This window comes from Podarcis cretensis, assembly GCF_951804945.1.
Source record: "Podarcis cretensis genome assembly, chromosome: 1".
NCBI lineage: Eukaryota > Metazoa > Chordata > Lepidosauria > Squamata > Lacertidae > Podarcis > Podarcis cretensis.
In genome coordinates this window covers 85,101,563-85,127,081 of record NC_137170.1, presented here as the reverse complement: position 1 = coordinate 85,127,081, position 25,519 = coordinate 85,101,563, and the positions used below count along the sequence as shown (strand labels likewise).

The 25,519-nt window shown below is 43.1% G+C and overlaps 3 protein-coding genes across 3 annotated transcripts; all 3 read left to right on the top strand.

The window, feature by feature from the left end:
* Nucleotides 1-9,691: 9,691 nt before the first annotated feature.
* LOC307215008 (olfactory receptor 2G3-like) lies at nucleotides 9,692-10,627 on the top strand (the record flags this gene model as incomplete). The annotated part of the gene is made up of 1 exon (XM_079974142.1): nucleotides 9,692-10,627. The coding sequence occupies one exon, from the start codon at nucleotides 9,692-9,694 to the stop codon at nucleotides 10,625-10,627; it is 936 nt and encodes a 311-aa protein (XP_079830268.1).
* A 6,913-nt stretch (nucleotides 10,628-17,540) lies between these two features.
* LOC307214946 (olfactory receptor 9G19-like) lies at nucleotides 17,541-18,476 on the top strand (the record flags this gene model as incomplete). Its single annotated transcript, XM_079974058.1, has 1 exon — nucleotides 17,541-18,476. One exon carries the CDS (start codon nucleotides 17,541-17,543, stop codon nucleotides 18,474-18,476), a length of 936 nt encoding a protein of 311 aa, XP_079830184.1.
* Nucleotides 18,477-23,949: 5,473 nt separating this feature from the next.
* LOC307214994 (olfactory receptor 9G19-like) lies at nucleotides 23,950-24,885 on the top strand (the record flags this gene model as incomplete). Its single annotated transcript, XM_079974116.1, has 1 exon — nucleotides 23,950-24,885. One exon carries the CDS (start codon nucleotides 23,950-23,952, stop codon nucleotides 24,883-24,885), a length of 936 nt encoding a protein of 311 aa, XP_079830242.1.
* Nucleotides 24,886-25,519: the final 634 nt, after the last annotated feature.

Sequence of the window (25,519 nt, the reverse complement as noted above, 5' to 3'; positions counted from 1 at the left end):
TGGATCCCATGGAAATACTTTGAAGATTCTTAGGATTCTGTCCTGTAATGCATTACTGAATAAAGTCTGTCTGATTTGGAATTTGGTTTGGGCCTCCATACTTGAACCCCTCAAGGGGAATTTCCCCCAGAGTAGCCAATATGGTGCTCTCCAGATATTGTTGACTCCAATCCCTGCCGATATGGCCAATGGTCAGGGATGATGGGAGTTGTAGTCCAACAACATCTGGATGACACCACATGAGTTACCATTGATGTCAGATAGATGCTTGTGGCTATAAGACTAGTCATTCCTTTACAGGGATAGGCCTGATCCTCAAACAACCCCTGCTCCACAAAGTGGCTTACTACTAAATATAGTGGCCATATGCACTAATTTACAGAGGGCATTCCTATATTTGAAGTCAGAATGCAACCCTCAGAAAACCTGAGACCTCTGCACTGGCCTGAGACCTCCAGGTATAGGGCCGTATATAAATTCAATAAATAAATAAATACTATTTGATGGAGTCTTCTATTTGAATGGTTCCCCAACCCTAGCTCATTTTAAGATGAGAGAAAATAAGAGAGAAAAGGGACTTGAAATTGCCCAAGATCCCTAGCACCTGGGCAGCAGAATGAGTACACACTCAAGTCACCTGGCACACAGCTTCTCTATGTTGACATGTATTTCTATTTAAACTATAGTTGCATGTCAAGGCCCCGTACTCTCTCCTTTGATGAAATAAAACACGTGGACATTGGTATTTTACTGTAGGTTAATGGGCGAAAAAAAGGTCACAACTTTTATTGGTTACAGAATGTGAGTGGTATTGGCTTTAGGTATTGGACCCAAGTATATCTGACTCCTGCGTGCCATGCAGGAAGTCTCACAACGGTTAGCCACCTGTAGGCGGATCATGCGAAAGGCTGGGCTGGGTGAATCCCTAGCTGGAATTAAGATTGCCGGAAGAAATATCAACAACCTCAGATATGCAGATAACACAACATTGATGGCAGAAAGTGAGGAGGAATTAAAGAACCTTTTAATGAGGGCAAAAGAGGAGAGCGCAAAATATGGTTTGAAGCTCAACATCAAAAAAACGAAGATCATGGCCACTGGTCCCATCACCTCCTGGTAAATAGAAGGGGAAGAAATGGAGGCAGCGAGAGATTTCACTTTCTTGGGCTCCATGATCACCGCAGATGGTGACAGCAGCCATGAAATTATTATTATTATTTTTGTAATAATATTTATTGAGGTTTTGAAGGTTACAAATAAAACAGAGAAACACCAAATTAAACAAAAAATGAAACAATATATCACAGTAAAAAAAGGAAATACCATACAAGTAAGAAGAAAAAAAAGATTAAGAAAAAAGGAAAAACAACAGCAAGAAACATATCAAACCTTCACATAATATATCTTTCATATGCTTATTTCCTTGACCTCCTCCCACCTCCCTTTTTTGTATTCTAATTCAGTTAAATATTTCAGCAAATCCTTTCCCTCTTTTTATCCTCAAAATTAATATATCTATTTGAACTTAAACTTTTAAAACATTTCCACTAGGGCCATAAAAATTTCATTCCATGATTTTTCTCTCCCTCATTAAATTTTACAAAATTTCCAAATATAAACTTTAAATTCCCAATCTTCTTCCACTGTCTCCTCTCCCTGGTCTCGGCCTCTGCCCTCCCTTCTGTCAACTCCAAAAAGTCCATCAACCTGGAGATCTTATATCCGAGGCTCTTAACTCTCCTTCACATCCCTTCTGCCGATCTTCTTCATAATCTTTAGTGCTAAAAAGCAGATCTCGGGGGAGCTCCTTCCCAACAATGCCTTTATTCCTTCTTAACAGGGCAGCCAGATTTCCATAGTTAAAGCTAGGATCCATAAAGCGTTCCAAATCTTGTTTCAAAAATCCTCCAAATCCAAATGTCCCACAAGCTCCAATCTCCTCCTGACCTGACTCCATATCCCAAAAGTCAATTGATCCCTGCATTGGGGAATCTCTCCAATTTCCTTTTCCAGACCAGGCCAGGCGCCAATCTTCAAAATCTGGCTTTTTCTAGTTTCAGTCACAAAGGGCCTCAATTTTTTTAATTTTTTTTTTTAAATATTTTTATTAAGTTTTGCATAACTATATTTCACAGACATACAACAGACAAAAGTAAATGAAATAAACATAAAAAGAAAAGAAAAAAAAGAAAAGAAAAAGAACATAAAATACGTACAACATAAACAACACAACTTTAACAACACAACATTAATTTTACAACTTAAACAACACAACATTAATTTTACAACAACATTGATCGACTTCCCTTTATCTCGATTTCGGATAATGTTATCTTAATTATCTTTCTGCTGTATCTATTCCAAAATAAAATTTATAACGTAGTAAGCGTTATCTCATGCCTACTGTGATTTATTTTTTTTTAAATACATCTATATTTCTGATTAACATTTTGATTTTCCCCTTGTCTCTATTTCCATATATATTCTAAATTTATCCCATTCATTACTAAATTTTGTACTTTTTTGATTTCTTATTTTCTGAGTCAATTTTGCCAATTCTAAGTAATCCATTAATTTAAATTGCCACTCCTTTAATGTTGGGGTGTTTGCTGTTTTCCAGTACTGTGCTATGAGGGTTCTATCGGCCGCTGTTGCGTATTGAAGAAGGGTTCTATCTTCTTCTTTAATATCTTTGCCAATTATCCCCAGCAGGAAGGTTTCAGGTTTTTTAACAAACGTATATTTGAAATTTTTTTTTAATTCATTATAGATAGATTCCCAGAATTTTTTGAGAATCTCGCACGTCCACCACATGTGAATAAATTCGCCCTCTTTACTCTTACATTTCCAACACAGTTTGTCGCCTGTTCTATAAATTTTATGCAATTTTATCGGCGTTATGTACCATCTGTACATCATCTTGTACATATTTTCCTTAAGTGTCGTGCATGCTGAAAAGTTCATATCTTTACACCATAAAGCCTTCCATTTATCAAACTCTATATTATACCCTAGATATTATACCCTATATTATACCCTTATTAACCAAAACAGAATCCGGGTGGAGGATTAGACCATACGAAGAAATAAAAAATAAGTTGACTGGTTGGATTCAATATCATCAAATAAATTCTATGTGGACGGAAGATAAAAAGATTGGAATAAATGAGAAAAAATCTAGATTCCAGATTGAAATAATAGAAAGTAAAACAAAATTACTATCAAAAATGTATAACCAGTTGCTTGAGTGGGACACCAAGGATGAGGAAGTAAAGGAGGTGATGGTGAGGTGGGCGGTAGATCTAGGGCACAAAGGGCCTCAATTTGTAATCCTCAATTTGCATCTGCAAGGTCAAGGCTCCCCCCTGTATTACTCTGGGCTCGACCACAGCAAAGACTCTCCTCCCTGAAAGAGAGGGGAGTGGTTGTGGACGGGAGCCCGAGCACCGCTCCTAGCAGGGGGCGTTGCCCCTTGCCTCCAGCTCACCTGGCTGGCACTCACGCCCCCCCCGGTGGCTGTCCAACCAGGTGCCATGGGGGGGCGTGTCCAGCAGCCTTTATGCTGCAGTGCCAGCCTTCCCCCCGGCCTCATTTCTCCTTCTTCTCAACGATTTGTTCAGTCATAATAAATTCCTGTGCCGGATCCTTGACAACTTCTGTGTTGATATCCACTTTTGATGCCAAGATGACAACATTAGTAGTCATAGCATCTATCTGTTTATGAAGCTTTTCCAGCAAATAGTTTGTTTTATACAATGCAAACACTAAATCTTCCCTAAGAGACATTCTTGGGATGTTCAAGGTCAAATTCTGGTTTCTCACAGTCCTTATCTTACAGCTGGATGTCTCCACTCCACTCTTGTAACAGTTTCAAGAACTCAGTCCTTTCCAACACAGTTCCAAAGGTGAAAAATAGTATCAATTTTTCAGTTACTTTTTCTTCTTTTAAAACGCAGAAGCGGACAATGGAAACAGTATCTTTCTCTTGTAGCTAGCTGTCAAATATGTACTGTTCACTGTCAATGGACTCCCCCCCCCTCTTCTTTTGCAGCCCGTTCCCAGGTTCAGAGACGTAGTAATTTAATTTAATTTTCCACTCTCTCCTGCAGGCATGCTTGGTCAAAATTTTCTCCCCTTCCCCTGCTTCCAAGGGGATTTTATAGTTTCAATCAATGGAAGTTTGATCCTTTACATGAAGCTTTCCAAAACCTTAGCTTATGAATACTTTGCTTCAGTCTATTTACAAAAAGGGGAGGCGGACTTCCTGTTTTGAGCCTTCCCCGTTCGATGCCAAATTAAAGTATTTAGAAATCCAATTTTCCGTTACTCACGGGTTGTTGTTTAAAATCCAATTGTCCACAGGAAAAAGTCAGCGCTCTCCGGCAGCAGCAATGCGGCTTCACTCCGTGAAAGAAGCGGTCGATTCAAAGCACCGTGCCGCTCACCCCACATCGCTCTGGATTCCCGATACTGGGTCTCCCCGCGAGTAGGGGGGCGCAAAAGGTGCCAGCTGAATCCCAAGTTCACAGGCTCTTCCGCCTGTGATTTCCAAGGGTCTCTGCCTTCGCCGTGGCGGTTCAGACCCTGCTTTCCATGGAGCAAGTTCCTCCCGATTGGAGGAGCTCCGCCATTGCCGGAGGCGCTTACCAGCAGCCATGAAATTAAAAGACACCTGCTTCTTGGGAGAAAAGCAATGACAAACCTAGACAGCATCTTAAAAAGCAGAGACATCACCTTGCCAACAAAGGTCCGTATAGTTAAAGCTATGGTCTTCCCAGTAGTGATGTATGGAAGTGAGAGCTGGACCATAAAGAAGGCTGATCGCCGAAGAATTGATGCTTTTGAATTATGGTGCTGGAGGAGACTCTTGGGAGAAGATCAAACCTATCCATTCTTAAGGAGATCAGCCCTGAGTGCTCACTGGAAGGACAGATCGTGAAGTTGAGACTCCAATACTTTGGCCACCTCATGAGAAGAGAAGATTCCCTGGAAAAGATCCTGATGTTGGGAAAGATGGAGGGCACAAGGAGAAGGGGACGACAGAGGATGAGATGGTTGGACAGTGTTCTCAAAGCTACCAGCATGAGTTTGACTAAACTGTGGGAGGCAGTGGAAGACAGAAGTGCCTGGCGTGCTCTAGTCCATGGGGTTATGAAGAGTCAGTCATGACTAAACGACTAAACAACAACAACAAGGGGGAGCCCTGCTGATGTACATCAACCAGGAGCTCCCCCATGGTAACCAGAAAGTTCGTGCCATGGCCCTAGCCACCACCTAGGCTTCGGACAGGAACCATGACCCCCAGATTCCTTTAACGGAATACCCTTAAAGGGGAGAGTTAGGTGATGGCCACAACCTCCCCTCCCATAAACCAAGCTTTTCCAATGCCTAGCCACCAAACTTACAAAGTTGTGACAATTTGCTACGAGGTAGGTGAAAACCAAGTGGCTGGTGCCAATCTGCCAAATGGAAATATTCCTACCAGGCCCCTTCAGCAGGTGACCAACCAAAGTCCATAGCAAGGTCAAGGTGAAGAACACCAGAAGGGAGGGTGGGAGATCCGTGGAAGCCAGGATTAGAGAGGGAGATCTCCTGAGTGCGCAGCCACTTTCATGTGGCAAGCCACGTCCCCCAGCTGGCTGGATTGGCCTGCTGTGGTCATGACGTGCGCCAGGGCTCCCTGTGATGCGGGGGCCTAAACATACCCCCCCCCGCACTGAAAGGCAGGAAGTGCGAGGCCCGCGTGCAACCCTGCCTCTCTCTGAAGAGAAGCGGCTCTAATATTTCTAAATTTCAGAGAGGAACCAGGGGGCTTGTTGTTATCATCACTGATCAGCACTGACAACTAGACTCATTTGCAATGAAGCAATCAGAAGCACACTTTTGGGCCCCCAATCTGCTGGGGCAAGTAGATGTGGTTTGGAGAAAACGCCCTGGCAGGCCAAACTGGAACCCCCACCAGGCCTAATCTGGCCCACAACCAGAGGCTCCAAGCCCTCTGTTTTAGTGTGTCACAATATTTTTTTGTATGTGTTTGCTGTAACAGATTAATGTGAGGTGATTCTTCAGAGACATCAAATCCCAAGTGCTTCTCCTACTTTTCTATAACCTTTGCTTTCCATCCTGTTTTTTCCTCTGCAGAAACATAATGGAGGAGTAAGAAAGGATCCTTGACAGTAATTTTTCAGCTCAGCACTTGTTGGGTTGGGTTTTGGGGTGGGGAGTGGAGTGTGGAGTGTGGTGTGTGTTTCTGGGAAGCGGCAGGGCAGTTACAGAACTCCAGGTAATATAACTGCTTCCTAACTGTGTTGCGAAAATGGAGCAAAATGTTAATGTTTTAATTTTATTTAGTTTGTTCCTTTAATAACAACAGGAAGTCACCAATGTGCACTATGTTTTTATAATCACTGGGAACTGGTTCCACATACAACAATTTCCAGAAGGATAGCTGTGTTAGGTTTGTTGCAGCACAATAACAAAAAAGTATTGTAGTACCTTAAAAACTAACATATTGATGACTGCATAAGTGTTCGTGGACTACAGTCTGGGATTTTGCAGGTTCTGTCTACTCATCCTTTCCACTTAACCATCCCCTTACTTATGAATTCCAACACTTTCCTCTGATTTTCAGAGCATTCTATAAATTAACAAGAAAAGAAATTACATTTGAAAATTAACAAAGAGAAGAGAAAAGTTTGAGGTGTGGGCTTGTTGTGCTTATCTTACTTTCAAGATGGCCAAGGGGGGGTTGTATGGCTGTCCTTTCTTTCACTGTACAGTACAAAGCATCTCTCTAGTAGCTTGCAGCCTTCCTGGGGGCCCCTGCTTCCTGAAAATCTTTGGTTCAGCTTTCCTGTAAGTGCTGGGTGGTGGGGAAGCTGTCCACCATGCTTCTGACAGCTATTCATTGTTGCTGTTTTGCAAATGAAGTCTTTTCTGCTGTTAAAGAAATAGGGGAGGGCATTCTGAAAGATGAAAGGAAGGACTTCCCTTAAAAAACCCTAAAAAACCACCCAAATTCTGAGGCTCTCAGTAACCTGATTCCTAGTTTCCTACACTTCTCCAAATAGGGAAGACACCATAGAGCAGCTCCTCCAATGCACTTTTTCAGATTAGTAAGCAGAACATGGAAGCAACAGAGCAGTGGGGAAATATTTAATCAGGGGTGGGGTGGGGTGGAACAACATACTCACTGAAAGCTTATGCTTTCTAAAAAAAATTTAAAATAATCTTTATTACTTTTCAAACTTACGGCAGACAAGAAAAAAGAACAAAAGAAAAAACAATACAATAAACAATACAAAACATAACCTTAACACTAAATTAAACAAAACAAAACAACAATTTAAAAAACATATAGCATACCATTTCATTAGTCTATCTTTCATTCCCTTATTTCATCGACTTCCTCTCACCTCCCTTTTTGTATTCCACTTCTGTTACTTGTTTCAGCAAATCCTTTCCATCTTTCTCTATCTTTATTATTATGAATGTCTTAACATATTTTTAACCTTATTTTCCATTAATACTAAAATACTTATTTATACTTAATTCTTTATAGCATTTCTGCTAAAGCCATAAAGTTTCGTTCCAACAATTTTCAAACACTCATTAATTTTACAATATTTCTATGTACAAACTTTAGACTTTCCCAATCTTCTACCACCCTCTTCTCCCTGGTCTCGGATTCTGCCAATCATTTCCGTCCATTCCACATAGTTCATCAACCTGGAGATCTTCTGTCCGAGGCTCTTAAATCTTTTCCAAGTCCCTTCTGCAATTCTTCTTCATATTCTTTGATGCTGAAAATACTGAAGAGCAAGTCTCGGGGAGGCCCCAACCCAGCCATGCCCCCATTCCCTCTCGACAGGCCAGCCAACTCTCCACAGCTAGAACCAAGGTCCATACAATATCTCAAATCATGTTTCAAGACTCCTCCAGATCCAAAGACCCCCACAACTCCAATCACCTCCTGACCCAGATTCAGAACCCAAAGGTCAATAAATCCCTGCATGAAAGAGTCTATCCAACCTTCCTTCTCCAGTGCAGGCAGGGCTCCAATCTTCAAATTCTGACTTTTTCTATATTCATTCATAAGAGGCCTCCACTTATAGTCCTCAATTTGCCTCTGAAAGGCTGGGGCTTCCACTTGTATTACTTTAGGTTCAACAACCACAGTTGTTCTTCTCCCCAGTTTGTCCTGTCAAAGTAGTTTCCTGTATCAAATCCTGAGCAATTTCTGTATTAATGGTCACTTTTTGTCCCAAATTTATCACTTTTTGTTCCAAGTTCTCAAGTATGGAATTCATAACATCCGTCTTTTTGTGAAGCTGTTCCAGCGAGTAGCTTATCTTACATAAAACAGTCACTAAAGCTCCTTCTGTCAACATTCTTAAAGTCCAAGGTCAATCTCTGATTCTCACAGCTCTTATCTTGCAGCTGGAAAAAACCCACTCTTGTAACAGTTTCAAAAGCTCCCTCTAGAGGGAAACAGTCTCCACTCGATCCTTTCATGCGCATTTTAAAATATAAAGTTAGTTTCAATTTTCAATTACTTTTCCTCCTTTTTGAACGCAGAAGAGGACAATGGAAACAATATATTTCTCTTATTTGGCCATCTGTCAACATGCTATCCGTTCACAGTCAATGAACTCTCCCAAAACATTAATTCTGCTGGCAGCCCTTTTCCAGGTTCAGAGCAGTGGTAATTTAATTTTTCACTCTCTCCTGCAGGCTCACTAAGTCAAAAATTTCCCCCCTCTTCTCCTGCTTCCAAGGGGTTTTTTTAACAGTTTTAACCGATGGAGATTTAATCCTTTACAAAATACTTTCCAAGGCTTTAACTTGCAACATCTTTGCTTCAATCTATTTACAAAAGAGGAAGGCGGACTTCCTGTTTAAAACCTTCCTGCTTCGATGCCAAATTAATGAATTTAAAGATCCAATTTTCCGTTCTACTCACGGGTAGTTGTTTAAAGTCAAATTGTCCACAGGAAAAAGTCAGCGCTCTCTGGCAACAGCGATGCGGCTTCACTCCGTGAAAGAAGCAGTCGATTCAAAGCACCACGCCGCTCACCCCACTTCGCTCCGGATCCCCAAATCAGGGTTTCCCCGCGTGTAGGGGAGGCGCAAAAGGTGCCAGCCAAATCCCAAGTTCACAAGCTTCTCCCGCCTGTGATTTCAATGGGTCTCCGCCTTTGCCGTGGCGGTCAGACCCTAATTTCCACGGAGCAAATTCCTCCCGATCGGAGGAACTCCACCATTGCCTGGAGGCGCCAACCCGGAAGTCCTGGAAAGCTTATGCTTTCTAAAGTCTCCTGCAAATGAGACAGAAAAATGGAAGTCTCTTTTGCAGAGAAAGAAAGCTGCCAAGAAATTGGAAGAGAGGTCTTGGAACATCAATGATAGATAAATTTAGCATTCACCCCGCCATTGAAATGCTACTTCCTTGTCTCCATTTCAAATGCTATCATTAAGACATAGAGCTGCATTGTAGGGGTTTTCTCATGGAAAGGTAAGCTTTTCTCCCTGCAGTGGAACATCCATAGAGTACAAGGAAATTTGCAAGGGTTGCCATTTTCATCTCTTCAGTGAGCATCAAAGACCAGGAACAGTATATGTCACTAGGTGCTGATTCTGCACTTTACTTCATCTGCTGTTTTCCCTTATCCTCCTCACAGATTAAATGTGAATGAAAATGGTTGGCTGCAACAAAACATTTGTGACCGAGTTCATATTTTTGGGATTCTCCAATCAACCAAGGGTGCAGCTGGTGCTCTTTGTGGTGTTTCTGGCTTGTTATCTGCTCACAGTGTTTGGGAACGTCATCATCATCTCAGTTGTCAGCACTTACCCTCGGCTTCATACACCCATGTATTTCTTCCTTATCAATTTGTCTTTCTTAGACATTTATTACGTCTCCACCAATGTCCCTCAGATGCTGATGAACCTTGTGACCAGAAGGAAAACTATCTTATTCTGGGGTTGTGCGATCCAGATGTATTTTTCCCTGGCGTTTGGCATGACAGAGTGCTTTCTGCTTGGCGTCATGGCTTATGATCGGTATGTGGCAATCTGTCAGCCTTTGCTTTACACGGCCATCATGAACTGGAAGCTCTGTGCTCAGCTGGCTGCTTTTTGCTGGTGCAGCAGTTTGATGAGCTCCATGATTATTAACATTTTCACCTTACAATTGCCTTTCTGTGGTCCTAACATCTTGAACCATTATTTCTGTGAGGTGCCAGCAGTGCTGTCTTTGGCTTCCACTGACACTTACCTTGCTGAAATGGTTGTCTTTGTTTTCAGCATCATCATAGTCTTCATTCCTTTCCTGTTCATTATTGTCTCCTACACCTACATTTTCTTAGCTGTGCTGCGGATACAAACTGCCCAAGGAAGGGTCAAGGCATTCTCTACCTGTGCATCCCACCTCACTGTTGTCACCATATTTTATGGGACAGCCATCTTCATGTACATGCGACCAAGGTCGAAGTCCTCACGAGACGGGGACAAAGTGATTGCTTTGTTTTATACCATTATAATGCCCATGCTTAACCCCCTGATATATAGCCTGAGGAACAAGGATGTGAAACATGCTCTGAAGAGACTATTGGTGCTAATAAGATGATGGGTTTTTCTGACCAGATGGTACCCAGAAATAACTTTTTGTTATTAAGCAACATATAAATCTCACTAATGAATGATGGACATGTCAGTCGGGATTTAAGCCAGGTTCCAACCTGTATGATGACCTCAGCCGGGAGAGAGACAAGGGAAATGTGTCCCTGTTAATTCTCCTTGAACTCTCAGTATCTTTCAATGCCATCAGCCACTTCTGGAGCGGGTGTCTGAGTTAGGGATGGGCAACTCCACTTTGAAGTGGTTCCAGTCCAGCTTGAATGGTCATTTCCAGAGGGTGATGCTTGGGGAGTGCTCTTTAGCCCCATGGAGCCTTCAAAGTGGGGTTCCTAAGGGTTCAATTTCATCCCCTTTGCTGTTTAACATGAAACCACTAAGTGGGGTTATCCAGAGTTTTGGAATATGTTGTCATAAATATGCTGATGACACACAGCTCTACTTCCCCTTTACATCTGTAGTTGTGGCTGGGGATGTGCTGGACTATTGTCTTGCCTTGATAATGGATTGGATGAGAGGCAACAACTGTAGCTCAATTCAGACAAGACTAAGGCACTGTTTCTGGGTGGTTCCCTAGACTGAATAGATGGGAGGTTGCCTGCTCTTGATGGGGTTACACTTCTTCTGAAGGAGTGGGTACTTCTGGACCCTTTGCTATTGCTTGAAGCTCAGGTGGTTTCAGTGACACAGAGTGCCTTTCATCAGCCTATTATAGTGGTCATGAAGGCCCAAGCTAGACCAGTGAGAGCTGGTCATTAGCATACACAATGACAATGAAGTCCCCTAAACAATAGTCAGCAGTCCTAGTCAGGGCTTTTTTTCCCCAGTTGGGACTCACTGGAACACAGTTCTAGCTCCTCTCAGATGGGCACCATTGCCATTCTAAGAGAACAAGAGAGTCATTCATGGTGAGTCTAGAAAAATAGCACACTGGTCCTAGGGTTCTCCAACACCATGCTGAAGACCACCTTCACTAAATCAGATAAGGACGAGGTGTCAGCATCCCCAGTGTGACTCTGTGACTCACAACTAGGTGCAAGGATGTGAAATATGTTCTGGCGAGACAACTGATGCCAATGAGCTGGTAGTTGTTGTTTTTTTCTGGACATTTCTCAGAGAACTTTTTGTTATTTATGAGCATATAAATCTCATTGATGAATCCCATGCATAAAAAGAAAGTTTGATCCAAGGAATCCTTGTCTGTTTGTGGCCAGATGGTTGTCATTATTTATTTTTGACATGGTCGATCATGAACTCCTGGATCACCGCCTTGCCGACGTGGGGATCCAGGGCACAGTCCTTCAATGGCTGCGCTCGTTTCTCTCTGGTCAGGGACAGAGGGTGGCGCTTGGGGGGGAATTGTCATTGCGCCACTCCTTGGTGTGTGGAGTACCTCAGGGTGCGATACTCTCCCTGATGCTTTTTAACATCTTTATGCACCCCCTCGCCCAGCTTGTCTGGAGTTTTGGGCTGGGTTGCCATCAGTATGCTGATGACACCCAACTCTATCTGTTGATGGATGGCCATCCTGACTCAGCTCCAGACACACTGACCAGATGTTTGGAAGCTGTGGCTGGAGCCGGTTGAAGCTAAATCCTTTGAAGCCAGAGGTCCTGTGGCTGGGACGGGACGATATGGGATTGGGGGGGGGGGCAACTCCCATCTCTTGCAGGGGCGCAATTAGTTCCAGCACTGTCCGTTAAGAGTTTGGGTGTAATCTTTGACACCTCCCTTTCCATGGAGGCGCAGATTGCAGCTATAACAAAGGTGGCATTTTTCCATCTCCGCCAAGCTAAGCAGTTGGCTCCTTACCTCTCTCGCCCTGACCTAGCCACTGTGATCCACGCGACGGTCACCTCCAGACTGGATTATTGTAACTCGCTCTATGTGGGGCTGCCCTTGAGACTGACCCAGAAACTCCAGCGGGTGCAGAATGCTGCAGCGAGACTCCTTACGGGGTCCTCGCTGCGAGATCACATTCACCCGGTGCTATACCAGCTGCACTGGCTCCCGGTGGAGTACAGGATCAGGTTTAAGGTGCTGGTTTTAACCTTTAAAGCCCTATACGGCCTAGGACCCTCGTACCTACAGGACCGCCTCTCCTGGTATGTCCCACAGAGAAACTTACAGTCTTCAAATAAAAACATCTTGAAGGTCCCAGGCCACAGAGAGGTTAGGCTGGCCTCAACTAGAGCCAGAGCTTTTTCGGCTGTGGCTCCGATCTGGTGGAACACTCTGTCACAATAGACTAGGGCCCTGCGGGACTTGACATCTTTCCTCAGGGCCTGCAAGACAGAGCTGTTCCACCAGGCCTTTGGCCAGGGCACAGCCTGACTCCCTCCTTCGGCAATCTTCGCAGGGTTTGATTTGAATTAATTTTATAATGAATGATTTTAGAGTGTTGTGTTGTGTTGTACTGTTGTACTGTTTTATTGTTGTTAGCCGCCCTGAGCCCGGCTTCAGCTGGGGAGGGCAGGATATAAATAAAATATTTATTTATTTATTTATTTATTTATTTATTTATTTATTGACTGACTGACTGACTGACTGACTGACTGACTTACGAGCCAGTGTGGTGTAGTGGTTAAGAGTGATAGACTCGTAATCTGGGTTTGCATCTCCGCTCCTCCACACGCAGCTGCTGGGTGACCTTGGGCTAGTCACACTTCTCTGAAGTCTCTCAGCCTCACTCACCTCACAGAGTGTTTGTTGTGGGGGAGGAAGGGAAAGGATATTGTTAGCCGCTTTGAGACTCCTTCGGGTAGTGATAAAGCGGGATATCAAAATCCAAATCCAAAACTCTTACTGGCTTACTCACTTATTTAACTTGCATAGTTCCCTTCATCTGCAGATCTCAGGGAGGTTCACAGCATAAAAATACAAGATAAAAACACAAAATACGTAATAAAAACGAGAACAAAAACAAAGAAAAAACAAATAAAACCCTTCCCCCATTCCCTCCCATGAACACATTTAAAAGGATATAGGATGTTAGTTAGCCCAAGGTCTGGTTGAAGAGGAACGTTTTCACCTGATGCCTAAAGGTAATGAAGACACCAGTGGAAATTATCTGCGAAAGCATTCTGCAATTGGAGAGCTACTGCAGGAAACTTGTGTTTCCACCATCTGGACCTCTCTTGGAGGAGGAACACAAAGAAGGGCCTCAGAGGATGATTGTTGGGTCCAGTTTGATTCATATGGAGAGAGGCCTTGAGGTATTGCAGTCCTGAGCCATTTAAGGTTTTTGGGGTCAAAAACAGCACTTTGAATTGGGCCCAGAAACTAATTGGCAGCCAGTGTAGTTGGGCCAGGATCAGTGTAATATGCTCAAACCATCTTGCCCCAGTGAGCAATCTGGCCACCAAAGTTGTGCCAGCTGAAGTTTCTGAACAGTTTTCAGAGGCAGCCCAACATATAACACATTGCAATAATCTAACCTAGAAGTTACCAGAGCACAGACAACAGTAGTTAGCTTATCCCTGTCCACATAGGGGCATTACTGGTCCACTAGCCAAGCTGGTGGACAGCACTCCATGCCACTGAAACCACATGAGCCTCAAGCACCAGTAAAGGGTCCAGAAATACCCCCCAAGCTATGTACCCGCTCCTTCAGAAGAAGTGTAATCCCATAAAGAGCAGACAACCTCCCATCTATTTGGTCTAAGGAACCACACACTAGCAGTGCCTCAGGAGATAAAATTGAATCCTGAGGAACCCCACTTTGAAGAGCACTCCCCAAGCAACAGCCTCTGGAAATGTCCATCCAAGCAGGACCAGAACCACTTCAAAGTAGAGCTGCCCACCCCTTACTCAGACACCTGCTTCAGAAGGATATCATTGTTGAAGGTATCAAAATCCACTGAGAAGTCAAAGAGAATAAACAAGTTCACATTTCCTCCTCTTCAAATCCATGTGTTTGAAAGGATGTGTGAAAGGTCAAGTTCTGGGTAGCCAAGCACAGTTACATTTACAAATTCGTGTGTGTGTGTGTGTGTGTGTGAGAGAGAGAGAGAGAGAGAGAGAGAGAGAGACTCCACAGGGCCATCCTGTTAGGCTGCAACAGATTGTAATGGATTGCTTTGAAGTCACTTCAGCACCAGATGAACCCCCCCCCCCGCAAACCACCCAAATATATAATGTGCAGAGGAGGGCAACCAAGATGATTAAGGGGCTGGAAACAAAGGTTCAACAAAGGTTGAAGGAGCTGGGTATGTTTAGCCTGGAAAAGAGACTGAGAGGAGATGTGGTTGCAATCTTCAAATATCTCAAGGGCTGTCACATGGAAGATGGAGCAAATTTGTTTTGTGCTGCTCTGGAGGATAGAACTTGAGCCAATACCTTCAAGATACAAGAAAGGAGATTCTGACTAACTTTCTGATAGTAAGAGCTGTTTGACAGTGGAACTGTCTTCCTCATGAGGTTGTGGACTCTACTTCCTTGGAGGTCTTTAAGCAGAGGTTGGGTGGCCATCAGTCATGGATGCTTTAGCTGTGATTCCTGCGCTTTGCAGGGGGTTGGACTAGATGACCCTTCTGATCCCTTCCAGCTCTACAATTCTACGATTCAATGATTTCAGCTGAAAATTAAAAACTAATGAATATTTGTCGAAGCTCCCAAATAATATGGACTTCTAATGGATCTGCAGCCCGTACATTTGCTGCTTTTTCTTGTTGAAATCATAAAGATAAACACAATGTAGGTGCCTCATGCAAGTTAATGAAATCTAGGGAAGATGTTCACAAGACTTATTCCCTCCCCAAGGGATAGAGTAAGTAAACAAATCTTTACACAATTATCATATAGCAGCCCACTTGAGAGCAACAAACACCAAATGCAAGCTTTTAATTGAACCAGACCTCTGAAATGCCACCCCACTGACAGCACACTGGGAACAAGACCTTCAGAAAAAGAGAACGTTCTCCCCACCTACCCTTGGCAGTCAGGATTATTTGGCATGAAGGAACAGAAGTACACACTGAGATCAGCTTCTTCTGAGAAGATTTCTAATGCCTTCTTTCCCTTTTTATATTCCAATTACAACATTTCTAGAATCCCATGCATTATGTGTGGAATGATGCCTACTTACTTTCCAATATAACAAGGAAAAGGGGACACAGACACCAGAGCCATTCTTTGCAAGCAACAGAAAACCATGTGTTTATAACCCAGCACACCCAAAACTGACTTCCCGTTTTCATGCAATGTCGCTTTTCTTTTATGTGTCCTAGCTTTGAAAGACTTGCAGCATCTGAAAGAAAAAGAAGACCTCTCTCCTTGAATGCATTTGATGAGGTAAGGAAATCAGGCTTCAAGCACTGATGGTTCTGCTGCCAGAATGATTATGATGACTATGATTTTAGAACTGAAGATGTCTGGATAGCTTTTATAAAAACTCCATGTAATTCAATGGTTAGCTTAGAAGAGGGTAAAAAAAGAACAGAGGCTGTCTCTTCCCCACCTCCTTTGTTCTCTATATTGCATGTCTTGTCTGCAGCATCAGGTGAACAGCACAGACTGAACTTCCGCAACACCTCCGAACACAATTAGTCCAATACAGGAAGGGAGATCAGCATGTGGGTTTTTCACTCATGCAGCTGATGAGGATGCAAACATCTGGTTTGCATTCAAGCCTTCTTTGAACTGATCAGGTGTATCTTTTGGTGTGGCTGCCAAAGAACATCTCCTTCTGGAACCATTGGCTGTGTATGCAGAAGCCATGCTGAGGCTCCACAGCTCACACCATCTCCATCCACACAAACTGCTGCAGCACACTGGGATAGAGTGGAGGAGGGTTGTGATGGTTGTGAGGTAGGTGTGGTGCAAAGGTGCCAGCAGCAGCACCAGACTGGCTCCACCAGAGCATTTGCACTGTACCAACATCACTGCCACAGCACCCCTTCCCTTCTCAGTCCCAGTATGCTGCACTGACTCAGTCAGACAGAGGTCTGGTGAACAGGGCAGTGTCACCATATGCCTGCTTTTATGTTATTAACTCATAACCATCACTTTTAAATAAAGTTAACTAACAGTTCTTGTCATCAGAAATTAAGTGGGACACCAATCTCCCTTATCATGATTGAAGCATTGAGTTATATGTAACAGAGTGGGAAGATGTAGAAGCACTAATATTCTTAAGTTTATTTACTAAGTCCTTTGGTGCTGTTTGATTAAACAAGTGAGATCTGCACCAATATGTCACAGTGTACCCTTGCATACTAACAGGGTTTTTCAGGGTTCCTGTCTCAATATTCTTGTAAGACATTCATATATAAAATGTACAATAATAGTTAATATGAACATGGAATAATTGCCATGTCTGGCCAAACTCTCACAATATGTAATTGACAGGTCCAGAAGTATGCATTTTCCTGTTTCAGTTCTCTGTACTCTGAACGATATTTTCTAATCTCTAGAAATTAGAGCACATTTAAATAATGCATAATAATTAGAAAACATAGAAATTAGAGTGCATAATATTCAGAAAACAGAGAAATAAGAGCACATGTATTAAATAATACATAATAATATGTATGAACAGCCATAGTCACCAGCACTAGACACTTCAGAAATATTTTTTTCAAAAGATGAAAAAGGAAGTGGTTAAAAATAATGATGAAACTGAGACAAAAAGTGTCAGTCTAAAAAGTATTTTACTTAGTTAAAAAAAAAAAAGCTTTGTTACAAGTGAGAAATCAAAAAGCCCAAAATAATTTTGAAGTGCATATTAGTGAGAATCTCATTAAACAAGTAATCTCCTCCCTCCCCATTTTTAATTGCCCTTGTGAGCTCTCTGATTCAGAACATATTGAGGAAAAGGAGCTTTAATAGGACACCATGGTGCCATTCCAAGTGTTAAGTGTCCTGTGTGTTTTCAGGTCCTTCAGCAAATGATTGACAGAAGATTCATGGAAGGAGGAAATCACACCACAGTCACTGAATTCATCCTTTTGGGATTCACAACAAATCCCAAACTGCAACTGATACTGTTTGTGGTGTTTCTCATAATTTATCTAGCTAGTCTAGCCGGGAACATTGCACTCATTCTTCTAATCTGCAGCAGCTCTCACCTCCATACGCCCATGTATTTCTTCATTGGGAACCTTTCCTTCCTGGATCTGTGGTATTCCTCCGTTTATACACCAAAGATCTTGGTGAACTGCATCTCTGAAGACAAGAGCATTTCCTTTGGTGGTTGTGCTTCCCAATTCTTCTTCTCAGGTGCCTTTGCCTATAGCGAGTGCTACCTTCTGGCAGCCATGGCCTATGATCGTTATGTGGCCATTGCTAAGCCACTGTCCTATGCCACTGCCATGTCCAAAAAGCTGTGCACAGTGCTGGTGGCCCTCTCATATCTGGGGGGGTTCATCAATGCCACTGTTGGAACCAGTAAAACCTTCTCGTTGAGCTTCTGTGATGGCAATGTCATTGATGACTTCTTCTGTGATGCACCCCCTCTGATAATGCTGGCATGTGATGTGACTGACAATTACCAGACTATGCTGTACGTCCTCTTGACTTTAAACATCATTGCCCCTTCAGCCTTCATCCTTGCCTCTTATGCCTTTATCCTAGCAGCCATCTTAAAAATCCGCTCCACTGGTGGCAAGTACAAAGCCTTCTCCACATGCGCTTCCCACCTGACAGCTGTCACCTTATACTATGGCTCCATCCTCTTCATTTACTCACGTCCCAGTTCCAGCTATGCTTTGGAGCATGACAAATGGGCTTCCACATTCTACACAGTGGTCTTTCCCATGCTGAACCCCCTGATTTATAGCTTAAGGAACAAGGATGTGAAAAAGGCTGTGAAGATGTTGATGACAAAGAGGACAGATTTCTAAATTAAAAAGACTGTAAGATCAGAAATAAGTGTGTACGGTAGTTTTGTAACACATATCTGAATGCTATTATCATCATAACTTCTAATCTAAAATATCAAAAGTCTCATTTGAGGCACTGTATTGAAAACTCAAATGGTTGGCTTCTCAGTTGCATATGACTGATAGATAGCTTTCAATTTTATATGTGTCAGTCTCAAATGGAGGTATCTGTCCCATAGGAAATGTGAGCTGGGGTGCCAACTTGGCCCCACAACTGTGGTTGCCTGGGGCCATGGGTGCCATGCAGCCCTGGCACTGAAATTTATGAGTGCCCATCATGAGGAATTTTGTGGGTGTTCGGGCACCCAGGCCCCAGGGAGTTGGCACCTATGAAAGTGGGTAGTAAAGATTCTCTTTTTCACCTTAGCCTCTCAGATCTCCTCAGAACTATTAGTCAACTACGGTAAGTTATGTGGGAGATAACAACTGTGGAAGGGAGACAGGGTAGAGAATGAAGAGATACCTTTTTCTCCTGTTTAAGGCAGTCCCAGAAAGGAACGCATCAGGGCATGTATAGGGAGGAAGCAGAAATGGTGGAACCCCACACCTCCCAGGCCAAGACATTATGGAAATATTTGGGACTCCTTAATAATGATACCTGCTGACAAAGGTCCATATAGTTAAAGCTATGGTTTTCCCAGTGGTGATGTATGGAAGTGAGAGCTGGACCATAAAGAAGGCTGATGGCTGAAGAATTGATGCTTTTGAATTATGGTGCTGGAGGAGACTCTTGAGAGTCCCATGGACTGCAAGAAGTACAAACCGATCCATTCTGAAGGAAATCAGCCCTGAGTGCTCACTGGAAGGACAGATCCTGAAGCTGAGGCTCCAATACTTTGGCCACCTCATGAGAAGAGAAGACTCCCTGGAAAAGACCCTGATGTTGGGGAAAATGGAGGGCACAAGGAGAAGGGGACCACAGAGGACAAGATGGTTGGACAGTGTTCTCGAAGCTACCAACATGAGTTGACCAAACTGCGGGAGGCAGTGGAATACAGGAGTGCCTGGCGTGCTCTGGTCCATGGGGTCACTTAGAGTCGGACACGACTAAACAACTAAACAACAACAACAATAAGGATACAGCATTAGCATTGATGGCACAGTTAAACAGCATGCATTCCACTTCTGGTGGTTTTGATTAAGCAAAGGATAGGTGTGCAGCAGATTGATTGGAATGTCATGTGTGATTCAATCACTCAAGTTTCTGATCGCCTGTGTTTTCTGTGGGTATGATGTGTGGCCTCTGTGGCAGCAGAATCTCTGACCAGTAGAAGCCAGTAGAGGGAGGCCTCTGCCTAGGGCCAAGAGAGGTGTTCTGTTTTGTTTGCATGGTAATGAGAAACTACCTAATTTGCACTTCTTGAATCAAGATGTAAACAGAAACACAGCTCTCCTTCAAAATTCATACTTTTCCCAATTTTGCGGTGCTATTCTTTAGTTAAACCATGTGTAGGAAAAAAATGCACTATATTAGGGGAGCCTTTGCAAAAAATGTGTATATTTCTCAAAACTGAACACTAAAATGGTGATAAATTTTCACGAGGATTTACCGTATTTTTCGCCCTATAGGACGCACTTTTTCCCCTCCAAAAATGAAGGGGAAATGTGTGTGCATCCTATGGGGCGAATGCAGGCTTTCGCTGAAGCCTGGAGAGCGAGAGGGGTCGGTGCGCACCAACCACTCTCGCTCTCCAGGCTTCAGGAGAGCCGCAGCGCCAGTCCCACAAGGTCGGGGGACAGCGGGTAGGCAGAACGCCGCCATCCCGCTGTCTCCCGATGTGGTTTGGAGGCTGACGGCGGGGAGACGCGTGCTTCTCCCGGCCGCCAGCCCCGCAAGCTCCGGGGACAGCGGGGAGGCGCAGCGCGTCTTCCCGCTGTCCCCGGACCTGGTCTGCAGGCGGGCGGCGGGGAGAAGCGCTCTTCTCCCCGCCGCCAGCCCCACATGCGCCTGGGGGGGAAATATTTTTTTTTTCTTTATTTCCCCCCCAAAAAAACTTGGTGCATCCTATGGGGCGAAAAATACGGTATTTAAAAAAAAAACAAAAACCAACAACACCCAATTCAAAATTGCTTTGGAAGTGTGGAAACCTGAATTTAAGATTGATAGATTCATTATTATCTTCCTCCACCTTACACCAACGTCCTTAAGGAGCAAGGACATGTGATTGTGATGAAATCCTTTTTTCTCTCTGTTCTCAAAATGCTTATCATAATTTTTGTTCACCATTAGGTTTCTGATGGGTGCGGAATGAATGAATGAATAAATAAATAAATATTATTCATGAATTCAATATGTCATGATGCAACATGGTATATGATTGCCTTTTTTATGCTTGCATGGGTTCTTTTATTCAGACATCTCAGTGACATCATGGTGCCCCACATCCTATATGATTGGCCTGTAGTTCTACATGGTTTCACATGCCTCAGGGTGATATCAAGGTGTCTCTGAACTAAAGAGCTAAGATCAACAAAGTGCATAGGGGCTGGTATGTGAAAATAATATCAAGAAGTTGTGAGCTAAATATTACCTTTGTGTGTGCGTGCAAAGTGTAGGTAATTAATTTGACACAAAAATGGAATTCTGATGTATGGTTGACTGTGGACTGTGGACATACAAGTTAATGAACTCTAGGGAATATGTTCACAACACTTATTCCTTATACAAAGAATGTAGTGAGTAAACAAATCTTTACCCAACTACATAATCATATAGCAACCCACCTGAGAGCAACAGGCACCAAATACAATCCTTTAATTGCATCAGAGCTGTGAAATGCATTTCCATTGATAGCACCACTGGGCCGGGGGGGGGGGGGAGAGAACCAGTACCTTCTAGATAAATATCCACTCACTCTTTCTAATCAGGACTGTTTGATGTGATGGAGCAGAAGAACACTGAGATTAACTTCATCTGAGGAAATTAAAAATGTCATATTCCCCACTGTTATATTCAAAGTAAATCTTTAAAGATACCTATTGATTTTCTAGTATAACAAGGAAAAGGGTACGTAGACCCTAGAGCTCTTGGTTCCAGAGCTCAGCATCAGAACAGAGACACTTTCCACAACCTTGCAGTTCTTCCATATGGTGCTGCCAGAAGACACTTTAAGCTTATCGCCAAGAGAAAAATGACATTCCCTATCATTAATCGGCCATCAGTGGCCAGCAACAGAAAACCATGTGAGCATAACCCAGTACACCTAAATTTGGCTTCCAGTTTCCCTGCAACTTTGTTCTATTTTTATTTAGCCTAGTTTGGAAAGCTTTGCAGAGCCTGGAAATAACAAGAAGGGGTCTCTCATTGGATGGGCTTGATAAGGTAAGGAAATGAGGCTTGGTTATTTGAAAGGGTTGCGTAATTTTGGTGCCAGAATGATTAAGATGAGTGTGGTTTCAGAATAACAACTGAAAACCTCTAGATAAATTCTTAAAAACGCCATCTGATTAAAAGATTAGCTTAGAAAATGGTTCAACAACAACAAGAACAACAGGGTCTCCCCTCCTTTGTTCTCTGTCTTGTTCTCACATGCTTGTCTTGCCTGCAGCATTAGGTGGTGATTTGCAGCTAAGCATGAGTCATCATGGAGGAAAGAGGTTAGGGTGAACTGAGAGCCAGTGTGGTGTAATGGTTAAGAGCGGTAGTCTCATAATCTGGGGAACTGGGTTTGCGTCTCCGCTCCTCCAAATGCAGCTGCTGGGTAACCTTGGGCTAGTCACACTTCTTCTGAAGTCTCTCAGCCCCACTCACCTCACAGAGTGTTTGTTGTGGGGGAGGAAGGGAAAGGAGATTGTTAGCCACTTTGAGTCTCCTTAAGGGGAGTGAAAGGCGGGATATCAAGTCCAAACTCCTCCTCCTCCTCCTCTTCTTCTTCTTCTTCTTCTTCTTCTTCTTCTTCTTCTTCTTCATATGACCTCAAATACGATTAGCCAAATACATCAAGGGAGATTGGCATGTAGGTTTTTCACTTACGCTGCTGTTGCTGCTGCTGCTGATGCAAACACAAGGATGGCATTCAAGCCTTCTTTGAACTGGTCATGTGTGTCTTGATGTGGCAGGGGATGAACATCAGTACCTGGAACCACCACGTGTCTGCAGAAGACATACATAGGGCTGCACAGCCCTGCTGATCTCTGTCCAGATGAGTTGCTGCAGCATACCAGGATAGAGAGGGGAAGGGATGTGATGCTGTTGACTTGGTACATTGGGAATGGGCCAGCAGAGCACCCCATTGACTTCACAGGTGCATTTGCACTGTGCAAACCTCACTGCCACCACACCTCCTCCCCTCTCTAGTGACTCAGGAGGACAGAAGTCAGGCCGACGGGGCAGACATGACATCCACTTCTAGCATTATGTTAATGGCTCACGACCATTGCCTTTAAATAAAGTTAATTCACAAATCATGACATCAGGAATGATTGAAGCTTGGAACTGAAAGGGAATACACAAATGGACTAATATTCTTACATTTAATTGCTGAGTCTTTTGGTGCTGTTTGATTAAAGAAGTTGCATCTGCAACACAGTGTCATAGTGTATTCTTGTATCCTAGCAAGTGTTTTGAGGGTTCCTGTCTCAATCCAATTGCAATATATTCCTATATATAATTAAAACAATCTGTTTAATCTGAACAAAGATTTAGTTCCATGAATCGGGCCAAACTCTCATAACGTGTAACTGATAGAGCCAGAACTCTTATGTATCTCTATGTATCTTCTTATGTCAGTTCTCTGTACTCTAAATGATATTTTCTGATCTCTAGAAATTAGAGCATATTCATAATACATTTCTCTGAACTGCCATAGTCATTGCACTAGATACTTCGGAATCTTTTTTGCAAAATAACAACAGGAAAGTCAGATTGAAAAACAAACAAACTGAGAAAAGTGTCAGATTAGAAAGTATTTTATACATTGGCCTGAATACAAGCCTCACTTTTTTTCCAAATTCTGATCGTGAACAGTTAAAGTGTGGTTTAATTTTGAGACCTTGCAAAAAAGGGCTTTTACAATATTGCTGCTGAAACAGATATGCGGTAAAATGGAATGGGTGTGAGTGCCTGCAGAATATTAAGGGAGCGGCTTATATTCGAGTATTGTCTTGTTTTCTTTTTCCCCATTGAATTCTAAAGGTGCGGCTTATATTCGGGTGTAGCTTATATTCAGGCCAATACGGTATATACACTTTGTAAAAACATGGCTTTGTTCCAGGTGAAAAATCTGAAAGCTCAAAATAATTCTGAAGTGCGTATTAGTGAGAATCTCATTAAACAAGTAATCTCCTCCCTCCCCATTTTTAATTGCCCTTGTGAGCTCTCTGATTCAGAACATATTGAGGAAAAGGAGCTTTAATAGGACACCATGGTGCCATTCCAAGTGTTAAGTGTCCTGTGTGTTTTCAGGTCCTTCAGCCAATGATTGACAGAAGATTCATGGAAGGAGGAAATCACACCACAGTCACTGAATTCATCCTTTTGGGATTCACAACAAATCCCAAACTGCAACTGGTACTGTTTGTGGTGTTTCTCATCATTTATATAGCTAGTCTAGCCGGGAACATTGCACTCATTCTTCTAATCTGCAGCAGCTCTCACCTCCATACGCCCATGTATTTTTTCATTGGGAACCTTTCCTTCCTAGATCTGTGGTATTCCTCCGTTTATACACCAAAGATCTTGGTGAACTGCATCTCTGAAGACAAGAGCATTTCCTTTGGTGGTTGTGCCTCCCAATTCTTCTTCTCAGCTGCCCTTGCCTATAGCGAGTGCTACCTTCTGGCAGCCATGGCCTATGATCGTTATGTGGCCATTGCTAAGCCACTGTCCTATGCCACTGCCATGTCCAAAAAGCTGTGCACAGCGCTGGTGGCCCTCTCATATCTAGGGGGGTTCATCAATGCCACTATTGGAACCAGTAAGACCTTCTCGTTGAGCTTCTGTGATGGCAATGTCATTGATGACTTCTTCTGTGATGCACCCCCTCTGATAAAGCTTTCCTGTGATGTGACTGAGAATTACCAGACTATGGTATACTTCCTTCTGACTGTTAACATCATTGCCCCTTCAGCCTTCATCCTTGCCTCCTATATCTTTATCCTGGCAGCCATCTTAAGAATCTCCTCCACTGGTGGCAAGTACAAAGCCTTCTCCACCTGTGCTTCCCACCTGACAGCTGTCACCTTATACTATGGCTCCATCCTCTTCATTTACTCACGCCCCAGTTCCAGCTATGCCATTGGGAGTGAAAAATGGGCTTCCACATTCTACACAGTGGTCTTTCCCATGCTGAACCCCCTGATTTATAGCTTAAGGAACAAGGATGTGAAAAATGCTGTGAAGATGTTGATGACAAGGAGGACAGATTTCTAAATTAAAGAGACTGTAAAGATAACTTGATAGATCAGAAATAAGTGTGTAAGATAGTTTTGTAACCCATATCTGAATGCTGTTATCATCATAACTTCTAATCTAAAATATAAAAAGTCTCATTTGAAGCACTGTTTTGAAAACTCAAATGGTCAACTTCTCAAGTGCACATGACCGATAGCTTTCAATTTTATATGTGTTAGTCTCAAATGGAGGTATCTGTCCCATAGGAAATGTGAGCTGGAGTGCCAACTTGGCCCCACGACTGTGGTTGCCCGGGGCCATGGGTGCCATGCAGCCCTGGCACTGAAATTTATGAGTGCCCATCATAAGGAATTTTGTGGGTGCTCGGACACCCAGGCCCCAGGGAGTTGGCACCTATAAAAGTGAGAAGTAAAGATTCTCTTTTTCACCTTAGCCTTGCAGATCTCCTCAGAACTCTTAGTCAACTACGGTAAGTTATGTGGGAGATAACAACTGTGGAAGGGAGACAGGGTAGAGAATGAAGACACACCTTTTGTTCCTGTTTAAGGCAGTCCCAGAAAGGAACGCATCAGGGCATATATAGGGAGGAATCAGAAATGGTGGAACCCCACACCTCCCAGTCCAAGACATTATGAAAATATTTGAGACTCCT